The 16,129-nt window shown below is 50.3% G+C and overlaps 1 protein-coding gene and 1 pseudogene across 4 annotated transcripts; one reads left to right on the forward strand and one right to left on the reverse strand.

Moving 5' to 3' along the window:
• Positions 1–1,895: 1,895 nt before the first annotated feature.
• LOC123100533 (DNA-dependent metalloprotease WSS1) lies at positions 1,896–5,764 on the forward strand. 4 transcript variants are annotated; one of them, XR_006448422.1, is made up of 6 exons: positions 1,896–2,437; positions 2,539–2,734; positions 3,453–3,627; positions 4,349–4,494; positions 4,784–4,896; positions 5,381–5,764. XR_006448422.1 is itself a non-coding variant. In XM_044522448.1 (3 exons), the coding sequence occupies exons 1-3, from the start codon at positions 2,115–2,117 to the stop codon at positions 3,525–3,527; spliced, it is 594 nt and encodes a 197-aa protein (XP_044378383.1). In that variant the 5' UTR covers positions 1,896–2,114; the 3' UTR covers positions 3,528–4,311. The 4 variants fall into 4 exon arrangements, 1 of the variants encoding a protein (XP_044378383.1); XR_006448423.1 differs by having other exon boundaries at positions 5,447–5,764; XR_006448421.1 differs by having other exon boundaries at positions 4,784–5,764.
• A 7,569-nt stretch (positions 5,765–13,333) lies between these two features.
• On the reverse strand, positions 13,334–15,396 carry LOC123097135 (probable L-gulonolactone oxidase 4; annotated as a pseudogene).
• Between the last annotated feature and the right edge of the window lie 733 nt (positions 15,397–16,129).

Genomic DNA, 16,129 nt, shown 5'->3' on the forward strand with positions numbered 1-16,129 from the left:
GAAGACTTCATCGTGCCTGAGGAACCTCTCGAGCAGGAGCGCTTCAAGCTTCAGCTAATAGCCACTGCGAGGAGCTTGAAAAAGAAGCAACAACAGCTTCAAGCTGATCAAGACCTGCTCAATGACAGATGGACCGATGTCCTGGGAGCCGAGGAATACGGCCTTAAACGCCCAGCCAAGAGTTACCCGAAACGCAGACTGCTACCTCAGTTCGACGAGGAGGCGCCGAAGCCCATACCTCCCTCGCGCAACGCGGTCGGGACAGCGCGGCGGACCGACCACCACGCAGTCGGGATAAAGCGGCAACTCATGCCGAACAGCAGCCTGCCCTACCGCCATGAAGAAGCAGAGACAAAGCAGCTCGGGGTTATACATACGACCTTCGGCAGGACCTGGACAGTAGAGCAGGACACACAAGATCGATCTACAGATCGCGAAGACGTGCCTTGACACGCGAAGACAGCTATCCATTCGGACGTGACAAACCTAGTCACGCCCGGGCCAAAAAACACAGACGGACTCCATCGGAGCTGCGTCGCGATGCGGCCCGATATAAAGGTGCCGCACACCCTCTTTGCTTCACTGACGAAGTAATGGATCATGAATTCCCAGAAGGATTCAAACCCGTAAACATCAAATCATACGATGGAACAACCGATCCTGCGGTATGGATCGAGGATTTCATTCTCCACATCCACATGGCCCGCGGGGATGATCTTCACGCCATCAAATACCTCCCACTAAAACTCAAAGGGCCAGCTCGGCACTGGCTAAACAGTCTGCCTGAAAATTCCATTGGCAGCTGGGAGGACTTGGAAGAAGCTTTCCTTGACAACTTTCAAGGTACTTATGTCCGGCCACTAGATGCCGATGACTTAAGTCACATAGTCCAGCAACCTGGAGAGTCAGCCAGGAAATTCTGGACTAGGTTCCTAACTAAAAAGAACCGGATCGTCGACTGTCCGGATGCCGAAGCCCTAGCGGCCTTTAAACATAGCATATGTGACGAATGGCTCGCCCGCCACCTCAGCCAGGAAAAGCCAAAATCCATGACAGCCCTCACGGCACTCATGACCCGCTTTTGCGCGGGTGAGGATAGTTGGCTTGCTCGCAGCAAAAACACAGCCAGCGAGGCAGGCCCCTCCGAGGTCAAAAACAACAACGGCAAGCTCCGACGCAACAGAAACAAATGCCGAAGCAACGGCGATAATACTGATGACACTACGGTTAACGCCGGATTTAGCGGCTCCAAGTCCAGTCAGCGAAAGAAGCCGTACGAAAGAAACAACCAGGGACCATCCAGCCTGGACCGCATACTTGACCGCCCGTGCCAGATACATGGCACCCCAGACAAGCCAGCCAACCATACCAACAGAGATTGCTGGGTTTTTAAACATGTCGGCAAGTTAAACGCCGAACATAAGGAAAAGGGATCACAAAGCGAGGACGATGACGAGGAGCCCCGGCAACTGAACACAGGGGGACAGAAGAAGTCTCCCCCCCAGGTCAAATCGGTGAATATGATATATGCTACACACATCCCCAAGAGGGAGCGCAAACGCGCGCTCAGGGACGTCTATCGATAGAGCCCACTACTAGGGAAAACCTTATACACAGAAGTTTATCAGCAGCGCGGTCTAAAAACGGGCGCTACTGCTAATTAGTAGCAGCGTGGGGTATAAAACCCGCGCTGATAGTAGTAGCGAGGGGTATAAACCCGCGCTACTACTAAATGATCTTCATCATACCCTAGAACATGCCATAGTAGTAGCAAGGGGTTACTACTAAGTAGGTAGCTATAGTGCAGTAAGACCCCCACGCTGTTACTAACCGTGTCCACTACTGCACCATCCACCCCGGCCCGATCCACTCCCACCCCACCACTCTCTCTCTCTCATCCTAAAAAAACTCTCTCACGAACTCCGCACGATCTCCTCGGTCCACCCCACCCCGGCTCCTCTCCCCACGATCTCCTCGCCGCCGCCCCCACCCACGCCGGCTGGTTCCGGCGAGCACCGGCCGCGCACAACACCCCACCTCCTCCTCCTCCCCCTCCCTTCCCCTTCCTCATCTGCCCGCCCCTTCTCTCTCCTCCTTCCTCCCGGCGGCCGGCGATGGGCGCGGACGAGGAGGAGCACCAGTCCCCCGCGCGGAAGCGCGAGCGCGAGGAGGGAAAACACTATAACTGGAGGCCCCCCTCGTCTCCCGCCCGCCTCGCCGCCAACCCCCAAATCGATTTCAAATTGCGCGCCGCCCGGTCGGCGTCCCTGGCGGCAGCGATGGAGGTGGGCGACCTGCACAAGGTGTGGGAGATCCGGGCGCTCAAGCGGAAGCCCGAGGAGCCGGCGGCCCGCGCGCTCCTCAACCGCGTCGCCAAGCAGGTCCAGCCCATCATGCGCCGCCGCAAGTGGCGCGTCAAGGTCCTCTCCGAGTTCTCGTAAGCAGACCCTAACCCTAGCCTCTGTATCCCTCGTTCCCCCCATCGGCTTCTCCGTCTGACCGATACCGTGCGCCGGGGCGATTTCATTGTGGGAACAGGCCCAAGAACCCGAGGCTGCTGGGGCTCAACGTCAACCGGGGCGTCGAGGTGAAGCTGCGGCTCCGGCGCGACGGCCGGGACCTCGACTTCATCCCCTACGAGGAGGTGCTCGACACCATGCTCCACGAGCTCGCGCACAACGCGCGCGGGCCCCACGACGCGCAGTTCTACAAGCTCTGGGACGAGCTCCGCAAGGTCCGTATCTTCATGTTTCTGCTCTTGTATCGGTGCTTGAAATGTCTACGATTCCACCTGTATAGCGGCTCACTAATGTCAGTGTATGTATATATCCGGTTGCTTGGAATATGTTGCTTGTGTGCACTAGGCTATAAGAATGCAGATGTTGTGCATATTCCCTTGCAACCTAGCCCGTTTACTGAAAGCTTGGTTCAATTGATTTTGGGGTTAACGACATTTAACCTGAAATTTTCGTTGGTTCCTGTCGTCATTAACAATGTGCAGACGGAACTGATCTTATAACTTATGGCTTAGAATTCTTTTGCGGTAGAATCAGAAACATGATTTAAGGTGGTTACGTAAAACATTGGACCAATGGCTTTAGTTATCAATTTTTTTGCTTCTCCTTGAACTGATAAAAATGTATTATGAATTTCATATTATAGCTGGCAATGTTAGAAGAAAGAACATAAAGGTTAACATGTTGTAGAAGAATTCATAGGTGACATGTCCAAGTATTTCCCATTGCAATGAAGTAATGGCTTAGAAGTCATATAACTTGCTTATTAACCGATCCAGTAAAATTCTGTTGATTGTGCATAATTTTACTTATTAGCCGCAGGATGTGTTTATACTTCTAGATAGACAGGTATACATTTTTTTCACTGTTGTTCCACAATTTTTGTTATACTTCTAGATAGATGGCACCATTGATCTTTCATTTTCTTTTCAACAGTTTAACAGTACAACGGATGGGGCTGTTAAATATGAGATTCCAATTGTGGCAGTGCATTGCAAAATAACTATTTGAGGTATATATGGCATGCCATCTATGACTATGATGCATGCAGTTCCTCCCAGAGTGTTCCTCTCCAGCTACCAGGCCTTTCGATGGATGTTACTCTGCGCAGGTAAGTCTGATAGTTAACATACTCTTATTTCATTAAACAAAATTCAGGTCTATTCCTTTATGTATATATGAGGAATTGATAGTGCAGATTAGAAGCTTACAAATTGTCCTCTCATGCTTTGGCTATCATACTTAGAGCTCCAGTAGTTCAGAATATTAACAATATTTGCATATTGAATATTTATCATAGCATTCGTGTTTCTCAAGCTTTTGCCGCTAATTTGTTTCCTCTAAAACTTTAGAGTTCCATATCAGAATATTGAAATTGGGATGTCCTATTTTATCACTGTTTTCCACTTCGCAAACAAGTTAATCTCTTAAAGTAGAATCACAAGTTCGTGAAATATGGCACATAAGTCCACATGTAATTAGGAATGATTAGTTCTTATGGGCAGGGCGATAGGGATTTCACGAGTCTTATTAGATTCTTTGTTACCATGTGTTGTCCAAGTTAATTGAGTATTGGCAGCATGGTCTAACCTCTTTGAGGTTGCTGAGTTTAGCCCTCTGGTACAACAAGGACAAGGAATTTATAAATGTTCAGGTTACATATTTTTAAGCATCCAGCCTGTGTCGGTAGTGAATTCAGTATGCTTAATAATAATAACTTGCCATGTCAAAGACATAATATTTGATAAGTTTTGGTTTAACCTACAAGTAATTGCCAACGGAAATCTGTTGCTTCTTATGCGCTAAACCTACTGTGACTTTCTACAATGCAGGTTAACCAATTAATTGAACCACAAGGATAGAGATCTACACTCTATTCAACAATTTTCTCGAGAAGTTTGATTTGTATTCGATATTTCATGGACTTAAATAATCTCTATCTGTAAACACATTGGTTTCTTTCATCCAGTGAACCCAGGTAATAAGTGAAGATGAATATTACATGTGTATATTACTTTTTCCTCTGTCGTTAGATTATGTTCAGAATATTTCTGATATTTTTTTGGAATGCTAGGACCATCACATATAAAAAAGAACTTTAAATCACAAAAATGTTGATTTCTTTTATTAAAGATCTCGAGGGTGAGACAATTTTCAGCAGATTCAGAGGAATAGCTTAAGTACCATACAGAGGATGACACAAATGGTAATGAACACATCATGGATCTTGCATTAATTTTCTTATTCTAGCAGTACAATTTGTGCAGGGAAGTCATTCATTTGTGATGCCATGGAAGTATTGTTTGAAGTTTCCTTGCTGTCAAGACTTTTTTTTCAACATCTATGAGGTGGCAAGCAAGGTAACTGCAGTTCATATCAGGTATAATGTGAATGTAGGTCCATCATCTCATCATCCTTTACGCCCTTTCTTTCCCTAATATTTTACAGCAAACCAACAGATCAGCTAACCACAAGCTTAGTACGTGGTATACTGCATAAATATCTAGCTTGGTAGAAAGCATGGTCAGTAGAGTGTTTTCTAACCATGCACTAGCAGTGCCCACTCCATGCTACTGTTATGTACACAGACGAGAAGTTTGTTTGAGAAAGAGTATGCTTGCTGCCTTTCATCTAATATCATATGTTTCTGTTTCCTATGTGAAACTGATGGTTCACGTCTCTAACTTCTACTGCTTTATAGCTTTGCACAAAAGTTTTTGTAACCATGATGCTGATATACCTATGATTGTTACTTCATGTGCTACTACATTAGTAGGGAGATTTTTATAAAGGTACCAGAATTTATCTTCTTCCACATTAAGTCAATATTTAGTAATGGAGTTCTATTTTTGTTTGCAAACCAGTTCATTCGTCGCAAGGAAGAAAATCTACTCTGGATAGTTGATTTAGTGTTTCTTGAACATGGCCAGGGCAATGGATAAAATCTACTCTGGATAGTTGACAGAGGGAGTACATGCTAAGTTGACTTTTTTTCCTGTGGATTTGCTTATCGTGAAGATGCTTGCAAGGATGCAGAGGGAGCGGATCATTTGGAGAGATAGGATGCCACTGTTTGGTGTTTTTATGCATTTTGGTTTGCTTGTAACTGTGTTTGCACTAGCTGGGAGTAAGTGACTTCAAGAAGTGTAGGTGTTTTAATTGAAGGCATGAAAAGCCATGACAATATGTATGCTCTTACAGGATGTGCTCTAATGCTGCTGGTTTATTATAAATCTTGGATTAGTAATGATGTGTAATGCTGCTGGTTTATTGCAAATATGTGTTTGTTTTAGTTGGAATTGTATGCATAGAATGGAATTGGTGGATTTTATTTTTTAATTCCTAATTAGTTAGTAGTAGCGTGGGAAAACACCAGATGCGCTACTACTACTTCGTTAGTAGTAGCGTGGGTTTGCATCCAGGCTACTACTAACTTTTTAGTAGTAGCGTGGGAAAAAACCTGAGGCGCTACTACTATTTCATTACCCGCGCTACTATTAAAATATTAGTAGTAGCGTGGGTTTCACCCGCGCTACTACTAACTATTAGCTGTATCGCGATACTATTAGCGCGGGTACCCGCGCTGCTAGTAGCCATTTTACCCGCGCTGCTAGTAGCCTTTTTCATCTGTCTCTTTTTGCATAGGCCTTCTTTGACGGTCTGATTACTGGTCTTGTCAAAGGATAAAATACACCAAGGAAGGAAGGAGCTTTGACGTACAAGGGAATCTCCAGGTGTTCTTTGCTAACGATCGCTATACCTGTTTTACATACCCGCACGCAGCTCGCTCTTGGTCATGGCATGTTAAATAGCATTACTCGCTTATCGCATTACTTGCACAAGTACGCCTCGACGTATTAATCAAATCACAATGGAAATTAATTGGCAGCGTCAGCTTATTACTTGTTTTTTCCTCGCCTTTGTATTTATTACTCATCGCACTCGTACACTCCGGTACGTATTACTTCGCCAGGGACTTCATCAAGCACCGCAATACGACAATAAAATCCGAACACTTTTACAGTACAGTTCGGCACCCCGAACTTATAGCATTATATGCATCGGCTTCGAATCATGTCTTTGGTCAATAGTTGGGTTGCCCGGCTCCTGTGCTTACTACCTTACGTTCCGCTATATCGGCTAGGGTAGTAAAGGAAGAACTACTGCAATTGTGTCCCGGTTCTTCCGGACGAGCACCTCAGTAGAGAAAGCCGAAAACTGACCGTCATGATGCGGCGAGAGCTGGTCAGCTGTTCGAAAGGTCTCAAATCCTTAGAGTTTTTTTCGCTTTACGTGAGGAATCGGGTTTTATCCGATTAGGTGCATATAGCGCCCCTAGTTCGGCCTTCCGAATACCAGGGGCTTCGCCAAAATCCTCATTGTCAAACTCCTATGGCTAAGTGAGGGCGATAAAGGCCGTATAGTCTGATTGCCTTGTTCGTTGCGCTAAACACCTCCTTTAAGGACCAGAATGTGGAGTAAAGAGTGTTTAGATTTATCCCGAACACCCCCGTACTCTCTACGTGGGGCAGAAGCCGACGACTGGCCAACCCTCGGATTTCATAAATGGCCGCACAGGAGGTAAATTTTTAAAGCCAAAAGCATTATATTACACAAGGACCTTGTTTCATATTACAGGACAGGATAACATGAAAGTTTTCATGGGAATATAACATCCTTCGCACATTGCTCCGCCACAAGGCGGGATCCCTCCAGGACACTATCAAAATGTAGCTCGGGTCGGCGGTGCTCCTTGCCCTCAGGCGGCCCCTCGGTCATCAGCTTCTTGGCATCCATCTTCGCCCAGTGCATCTTGGCGCGGGCAAAGGCCATCCGCGCACCTTCAATGCAGACCGAACGCTTTATGACTTCAAGCCGTGGGCAGGCACTCACAAGCCACTTCACAAGTCCGAAGTAACTGCTGGGCACGGGCTCGGCAGGCCATAGCCGGACTATTAGGTCCTTCATTGCTAGTTCGGCCGCCTTGTGCAGCTCGACCAGCTGTTTCAGCTGGTCGCTAAAGGGCACCGGATGTTCTGGTCCAAGGTATTGAGACCAGAATAGTTTCTCCGTAGAACTCCCTTCTTCGTCTCGATAGAACTTGGCAGCATCTGATATGCTGCGCGGCAAATCCGTAAACGGCCCTGGAGAGCTCCAAATTCGGGTAAGTAAAATGAACGTTTCCTTCACAGACTTGCTTTGCATAATGAAAGCCTTACCCGCCGCGATCTCCTTGGCAGCCTGGATTTCCTGGAGGGCGCTCTGGGCTTCGGCCGGGGCATCCTGTGCACTCTGGCGGGCCTTCGCAAGTTCGGACTCTTGCGTCTTAGAATCACGCTCCAAGGACTCGTACTTCTTGACGGCGTCCTGGAGCTCTTGCTCGACCTCGCCGACCCGGTCCTCCTGCTTCTCGCGCGCGGCGCGTTCCTTGGCCGCTTTGTCCTTGGCCTCGGCTAACGCCTTCTTGAGGGCTTCCACGTCGGTCGTGGCCCCTAATAAAGTTCATGACACTTTATTCAGCACGAACCATTCATCCTTCCTAAATATACACGCAGGTTACTGCATACCTTGGCTGTCCTCCAGCTGCTTCTTCACGAGACCGAACTCTTCTTCAGCCCGCTCCAGGTTCCGTTTCAGTCCGGAGGCCTCCGCAGTATGGGCGGTAGCAGCCAGCAGCGACGCCTGCTTATTCACATAGACATCTTATGTTAGACTCCTGCGAAAATTATTTTGATCCTCTCTTCGGCTTCTTCTTTCCGAACATCGAATAGAGCATCAGGGGCTACTGTCTACACTGTGATATTCTTTCTACAATTACATTACTTATCTCAAAGCCTGTTAGAAGGCTAGCGCAGGCTTCAGTCAGTCCGCTTTTGGCGGACTGAACCTTCTCGATCACCGTACCCATAAGGATACGGTGTTCATCCACAATGGAAGCGCCTCGCAGCGCTTCCAGCAGATTATCCGGTGCCTCTGATTGGACAGAGGTCACCAGTGGAACAAGCACACCTCCTCCTTTCGGGGAAGGCTGCTCGCTTGACTCCGGAGCCGCGTAGGTCTCCGGAATGGTATCCGGCTGGGGGCCGAATTGAATTTGTCCCCCATCACCAGTCCCCATGGGGGCTTTTTCCCCCATGTGTTCGGCGACCGAGGAGTTATCTTTTGGCGCAACCTCGACAGCCTCCGGAGCCGGACACCACCTCTTCATCACCCTTGGCCGGGGGAGAGTGAGCGGGCGGCGGTGACACGCTGGCCATCTCCTTTGAATCTAGCGAACCTCCAGTTGAGGATCGCGGGGAGCTGTCACGGGCCGGATTGCAATGGCATAATTTAAACATATTAATATTACAAAGCGGAAAGGCCAGACGTTGGGATGTGCATAGGGTTTTTGGTACTTACGATGCGGCCCGAGGCTTGGTCCGGGGGGGGGGGTCGCTCCGGACTGCTATCGACATCCCACGCGGAGTTACCCGCGAGGGAGCCCTTCCCCCTCTTGGGCGCCTTCGCCTCCAGATTTGTGGAGGCCGCCCTTTTCTTCCTTCCCCCCTCAGGGGGGAGTCGCTTTCTTCCTCCTCCTCGTCGTCGTCTTCGGCGGCCGAAGAGTGAGTCTCGTCTTCGGACGTCATGTCCGAGGCACCTTTTCGGCGAGGGCCACTCCTGGCCCCCTTGGCCGTTTTCTTGGCCTTCTTCTCTGACACCTCATAAGGCGCCGGAAACAACATCTTCGTTAGAAGTGGGGTTTCTTGGTCTTCGGGTAGCAGAGCCGGACAGTTAATCTGCCCCGCTATCTCGATCCAGGCCTGAAGAAATTGGTAGGAAGGCTTAGACTCCTTCCTCAAAATATGCCAGTAAAGGGTACACCTTGAAAACATGAAAGAACTTACCGAATTAGCCTGGCGCTTTAAGCTAAGCCAGCAATCCTTGGTCGTGGGCGGTGGTGTCTCGCCGTCCTTGAAAAGCACTTTCCAGATGTCTTCGTGCGTTGTGCCGAAGAGCTCTAGTAGCGTCTAGTGTTTGGCCAGGTTGAACTCCCACAAATAGCAAGTCCGGCGTTGGCACGGAAGGATCCGGTGGATAAGCATAACCTGGATCACGTTGACAAGCTTGATTCCCTTGGTTATCATGTTCTGGACACACGTCTGGAGCCCAGTCAGCTCGTTCGAGGAACCCCGGGTCAGGCCCCTCTCTTGCCAGGAGGTGAGCCGCATCGGAACTCCGGATCGGAATTCGGGGGCCGCCGCCCAGTTGGTGTCGCGTGGCTCAGTGATGTAGAACCACCCCAACTGCCACCCCTTCACCGTCTCCGCAAAGGTGCCTTCGAGCCAGGTGACATTGGGCATCTTGCCCACCATGGCGCCTCCGCACTCTGCTTGTTGACCGCTCACCACCTTCGGCTTCATATTAAAGGTCTTCAGCCATAGGCCGAAGTGAGGCGGGATGCGGAGAAAGGCCTCGCACACGACAATAAATGTCGAGATATTGAGGATAAAGTTGGGGGCTAGATCATGGTAGTCCAGCCCGTAGTAAAACATCAGTCCGCGGATAAACGGGTGGAGAGGGAATCCCAGCCCGCGGACGAAATGTGTGAGAAACACAACCCTCTCGTGGGGCTCTGGGGTAGGGACGATCTGTCCCTTGGCCGGGAGACGATGAACGATCTCCTTGGCCAGGTATCCGGCCTCCCGGAGCTCCTTAATGTCCTTCTTCCTAACGGAGGAGGCCATCCATTTGCCTCCAGCTCCGGATCCAGACATGATTGGAGTGTTTTCTCGGACGGGGAAAGCTAGAACTTGGGCGCTGGAGCTCAAGGATGGAAGGGCAGAGAGAAAGAGAAGGCGTGGGTGAAGAAGGGGAATCCTTATCCCCATATAAAGGCCACGAATATCAAGCGCCTCCCCACTTGCCTTAAAAAACTCGCTTATTCCCCAGGACTGTGTAAACGACACGGTTGGGTTACCCATGCCCGTATTGATGAGAATCCCGCAATAAGGGGACACGATCTCTGCTTTGACAAGACGTGCCAATGGCAACCGCATCTCGAAACATGGAGCGGCAAACGAAAAACGGTTCGAAAATAATGACCGGGCAGACGTGATGTCATGTTGCAAAAAGTTGTCAGCGGATTGGACTCGTGGAATATTGTACTCTCGGCGGTTGTGTGTACAGGTCTGGATACAATCATTATGTCCGAAGACTATCTTAGAGTTCGGAAAGGGGAACCCGCCTTGCAATGCCGAAGACAAATCTGCGCGCCGGACTCCTCGTCATTGAAGCCAGGTTCAGGGGCTACCGAGGGAGTCCTGGACTAAGGGGTCCTCGGGCGTCCGGTCTGTTAGCCATGGGCCGGACTGATGGGCTGTGAAGATACGAAGACCGAAGACTCTCCCCCGTGTCCGGATGGGACTCTCCTTGGCGTGGAGGGCAAGCTTGGCGACCGACTATGAAGATTCCTTTTCTGTAACCGACCTTGTGTAACCCTAGATCTCTCCGGTGTCTATATAAACCGGAGAGCTTAGTCCGGAGGGGATGGATGATCATAGTCATACAGGCTAGACTTCTAGGGTTTAGCCATTATGATCTCGTGGCAGATCAACTCTTGTAATACTCATATTCATCAAGATCAATCAAGCAGGAAGTAGGGATTACCTCCATAGAGAGGGCCCGAACCTGGGTAAACATTGTGTCCCCTGTCTCCTGTTACCATCGACCTTAGACGCACAGTTCGGGACCCCCTACCCGAGATCTGCCGGTTTTGACACCGACAGGAGCCTCCATCAAGATTGTGGAGTTGAACCAAGGAGTTTGTAAGGGTAAGGAGATCGCCTACTTCCTGAAGATCTACCCAAATGAGGCAAGTCCTTCATGGGCGATGACCATGGTGGGATAGACAAGGTTGCTTCTTCGTGGACCCTTCGTGGGTGGAGCCCTCCGTGGACTCGCGCATCCGTTACCCTTCGTGGGTTGAAGTCTCCATCAATGTGGATGTACGATAGCACCACCTATCGGAACCACGCCAAAAACCTCCGTGTCTACATTGCGTTTGCTCCATACAAACTCCTCCCCTTTATCTTCATATGCAATGATTTACATTCCGTTGGTATACTCTTAGAATTGCATATGTAGGTTGATTGCTTGACTTGTGTTAAGTTGCTAAAATCTACCAAGACTTAAAATTGGGAAAAGGCTAGATTTTTATTTGGTCAAGTAGTCTAATCACCCCCCCTCTAGACATACTTTCGATCCTACACTTCTCAACTCCTCCGTTTTTACACTACGCGGGCAACTGGCTTCTCAATTTCGGACTCCGTGAAGTCAGTGTGTTCGGCTCAGCTCTAATCGCGAAGTTGATGAAGCTGGCTGCCGGAGCGTTACCGAACAGGCCCTGAATGGAGTGCCAAAGTGGACACAACTCGTGGCCGATCTCAGGGCCGGCAAAAAGAGGAATGATGGCTAAAGCTCCCACCAATCAATTGGATTGGACGATGAAGATGAAGATATTGTCGTCGAGAATGGAAGAGCCACCGTGCCAAAGGATAACCGCCAAGTCATGGGAAACAAGTGAGAGAAGGCAAGGGCCTCCTGTGATGCCGCGGCTACAAAAATATCCTCCACATGGACGGGCCTTTTTTCGGCACGGGGGAACAAAAAAGAGGAGAGGTACAAGCTCATGTTGGATGCGCGAAAGGAGAGGATGGATTGGGACCGGAAGAGGGAGGAGAAGAAGCTGCAAATTGAGAGGGAGAAGATCGAGTTGGAGAAGCAAGAGTCGGCGATCAAATGGGAGCTCGAGAAGGCCAAGACATTTGGAGAGATTGAGCTTGAGAAGGAGAGGTTGCAACTCGCACGAGACGCAGAGGATGCCAAGATCATGTTGGCGGACGAACCCTCTTGGATGGCCATGCAAAGAAGTGGCTTGTGGCGAAGAAGAAGGAGATCAACGAGCGTAGGAAGTACGAGGGGGCGAGGGCGGCTGCGCCAACAACGGACCATGCGACCAAAGATGCAAGAGGAGCATGCGGCCGGGATGCAGGTGGAGCAGGACTCAAGGATGGACTCGGAGCAGGCGGCACGGATGGCGTCCGGCCAGTGATCCGGCCAACCAGCGAGGCTTCGGTCACGCTCGGACATTTATTTCATTTTGCTATGTCCGGATTGTTGAACTACTAGTGGTAGCGGCGCCACCCTGTGGCGCCGCTTGAGAGTAAGTTGTGCGCATATTTTAAAAGACATCTCAGAAAAAAATTCTCACCTCCATCTAAAAAAAGAAAAAAATTACCACCGTAGCCTACCGGCGAGTGCCAGTTTGCATAACCCTCCATTTAAAAAATATGTGGGTTCTGACCATCATCTTAAAAAACATTTAAAAAAAAAATCCTTAACTCCATCTAAAAAATATTGTAAAAGCTTTCTCACTGTGGCCAACCAGTTTGCGCCACGTGGCATAGCTAGTTGGCCGCCAATCTGGCGATGCTTAATGGGTTTAATGATTTGCTTTGCTTTGTTTTGAACTGCTGAATTCGGACAATTTATCTCGTATAATCGACATGCATGAATTATATGGATTTGAGTCTCCGCATTTGAGATATATGGATGTGCAGGAGCACATATGAGGGGCCCGGATTTACCAAGTCCGGCTTTAGATGCTCTTAGCACCTACAATGGTCTTCCAGCGCATGTATGGATATAAATCACTTGTCTACGGGAAAATGATTTAGATAACAATGTCGAAGAAAATGAAGTAAATCAACACACCGCTTACAAAAGCATAGTAATTCAACATTAGATCGCACCACTTCTTGACCCATCCATGACTAGATTCATATTTCGTCGTTGTGGTCGCGGCGTGAGGTGGGTCGGAATGAGCATACTCTTGCCTCCGCGTACACCTTTCCAGGCCGACAGTAATAGCCTTGTTCTGGTGCGCAGTGCGAGTCGTGAGAGCATATGCATAGCCCTTCGATGGCGCAACCCTTTTGGACGATGTTGGGGCTACCATCGATGCCGAGCACGTGGTCGCTCCACTCGCTAGAGAAGACCCTGTCTGGGTCGTACCTCTCCTTCACTTTGAGGAACTCGTCGGACTTTGCGTACTTCGCGATGGCGCCGTCGAAGGCGAAGTTGCGGTTCTTGCCCCATTGCGGGACGGCGCCATATTTGCGGGACGACGCCATACTTGCGCAAAGCCATCTGTTCGAGCTCGTCGATCACATCAGAGTGAGCACACGGCCTGCCCTGGGTGTAGCTCCGGTAGTAGGTGAAATCAAAGTTGACCGAGTCCTCCGTCTTGCCGAGGTAGGCGGAGGAGGCCCCGACGTAGCGGATGAGCACGCCCATCTTGGCGTCGAGACTGCATAGGGCGCGCGGGTTGAGGTCGCGGAGTCGTTGCATGTCGGCGACCAACGCCGGGGCTTTGGAGAGCTCGACGTTGAAGCCGGTGTTGTAGAAGAAGAGGCTCCGGTTGCGTGGGTCCCATGGGCATGAGGAGCGGAGCAGGTTCTCCTTGGCATCGATGCACGAGCCGGACGCCTAGATGCGGTGCTGGTACCCGACCACCGGGTATCCCGTGAAGGAGGAACCACCGTTTGTGAAGCCGTACGCCTGCATGGGGAACGATGCAGGCAACACCCCCGCGGCTAGGCACCGTGCCATGTCGTTGCTTTCCTCCACATGCTCCTCTGCGACTCTTGCGATGATGAGCCCGAGCGTCGGGAAGGAGCGGAAGCCGAGGTAGCCGTTGAGGCCATCGCTGGGCGACGAGACATCGACACGATTGTCCTCACGGTAGATGACCTTGCCCAGGCGCGACAGCCATGTCATGTCACCGAACTCGTGCAGGTCGCCCCACAGGGCCACTTGCGCTGCCAGGTCAGAGTCATCGCGCGCCAGGAACGTGACGGACCGCTTGAATATCGGTTGCAACTGCAGAGTAACCTGCGCAAGCATCACACACAACACACATAAGATGGGATTACACACACATAAGATTTGTGTACATCGAAACGATATAAAAAAAAATTGTAAGCTGTTCACGGGTGTGTGCATGTATGTATGTACCAAGTCAGCCAAGCTTTCGTAGGCAAGCAAAGTGACACAAGACTCAGTTCAGCACATTGGCATGCATGCGCATTGGCAACTACTCCCTCCGTTCCAAATTACTCGTCGTGGACACGTGTAGGAGTAGCCACGTACGTACCTGCGAGACGACGCCAAGGACGCCGAGCGAGACCTTGGCCGCGTCGAGGTCGGGGTGGTCGGCACCGGGCTCCCTGACCACGGCGAACCCCTGGCTCACCGGCGCCGGCGTGACGATCCTCATCCCGACCACGTACTCGTGCACAGCGCTGCCCTTCCCCCACAGGGAGCTGCCGTGCGCGCCCGTGGCCAGCAGGCCACCGACGCTGACGCCGTACCAGTAGGGCGAGTGCGGCAGCGCGAGCCCCGCGACGGCGGCGTCGCAGATCAGGTCCCGGAGCACCATGCCGCCCTCCACAGTCATCAGCCCTGTGGCGGCGTCCACGCTCACCGTCCGGTTGAGCCGCGCCGTGCTGATGATGGTGCCGTCGCGGCCGCCCGGGCAGGCCAGCTTGGGGAAGCTGTGGGAGTGCCTGGGGACCGCCTTCACCTTGCGCTTGGCCGCGGCGGCGGCCGCCACTGCGGCCAACAGCTCGGCCTCGGTGCGCGGGAACGCGGCGTTGGCGGCGCGGCAGGCGGTGCGGTCCGGGAAGGAGCCGTAGACGTTGGCGAGGGTGCAGTCGGACGTGCCCCGGGCGCAGGACACCGAGTCCGGCGGAGGGCTGGAGCCGGCGGGGCGGCTCAGGAGGAGGCCCAGGGCTAGGAGGAGAGCCGCCGGAAGCAACGACGACGACCTGCTAGCCTCCATCTACGTACCGCGCTGGTGGCTGGCAGGCATGGACGTGCTTGAATGCGAGGGAAGGGGTAGCTCTACTTGCATATACGCAAGGCCTTGGGTAGCTCTACTTGGACGTACTCCTTCAAATCCGTTCCAAAATAGATGACCCAACTTTATACTAACTTTATATTAAAGTTAATATAAAATTGGGCAAAGTTAGTATAAAGTCCGTTTAAATCCGTTCTAAAATAGATGACCCAACTTTATACTAACTTTGTATTAAAGTTAATATAAAATTAGACAAAGTTAGTATAAAGTTAGATCATCTATTTTGAAACTGAGGGAGTACTTACATAGAGCTAATAAATGGAGAAGATCCTGCTTATATGGCCACGTACGGTCGATATGATATATCCACATTAATTGTGCAAGCGGCCCATGCATGCATACATTAAAACCGCCGTCTTTAGTTCGCCCTCATTCAACAAGTTAGTTCACTACAATTACTCTGTTTTACTCCTTCGGTCTAAATATTTGATTTTCTAAAGATTTCAACAAGTGAGTATATACCGAGCAAAATGAGTGAATCTACATTTTAAAATATGTCTATATATATCCGTATGTGATAGTCCATTTGAAATCTTAAAAAGACAAATATTTAGAAACGGAGGGAGTAGAAGACTGAATGGTGAAGAGGAACTTCAGTTAGCTGGTTTAGGGCATTTCTAATCGGTTAGAGGAGTAAAAATTGGGTTGCCCATCG

This window comes from Triticum aestivum, chromosome 4D, assembly GCF_018294505.1.
Source record: "Triticum aestivum cultivar Chinese Spring chromosome 4D, IWGSC CS RefSeq v2.1, whole genome shotgun sequence".
Lineage (NCBI taxonomy): Eukaryota > Viridiplantae > Streptophyta > Magnoliopsida > Poales > Poaceae > Triticum > Triticum aestivum.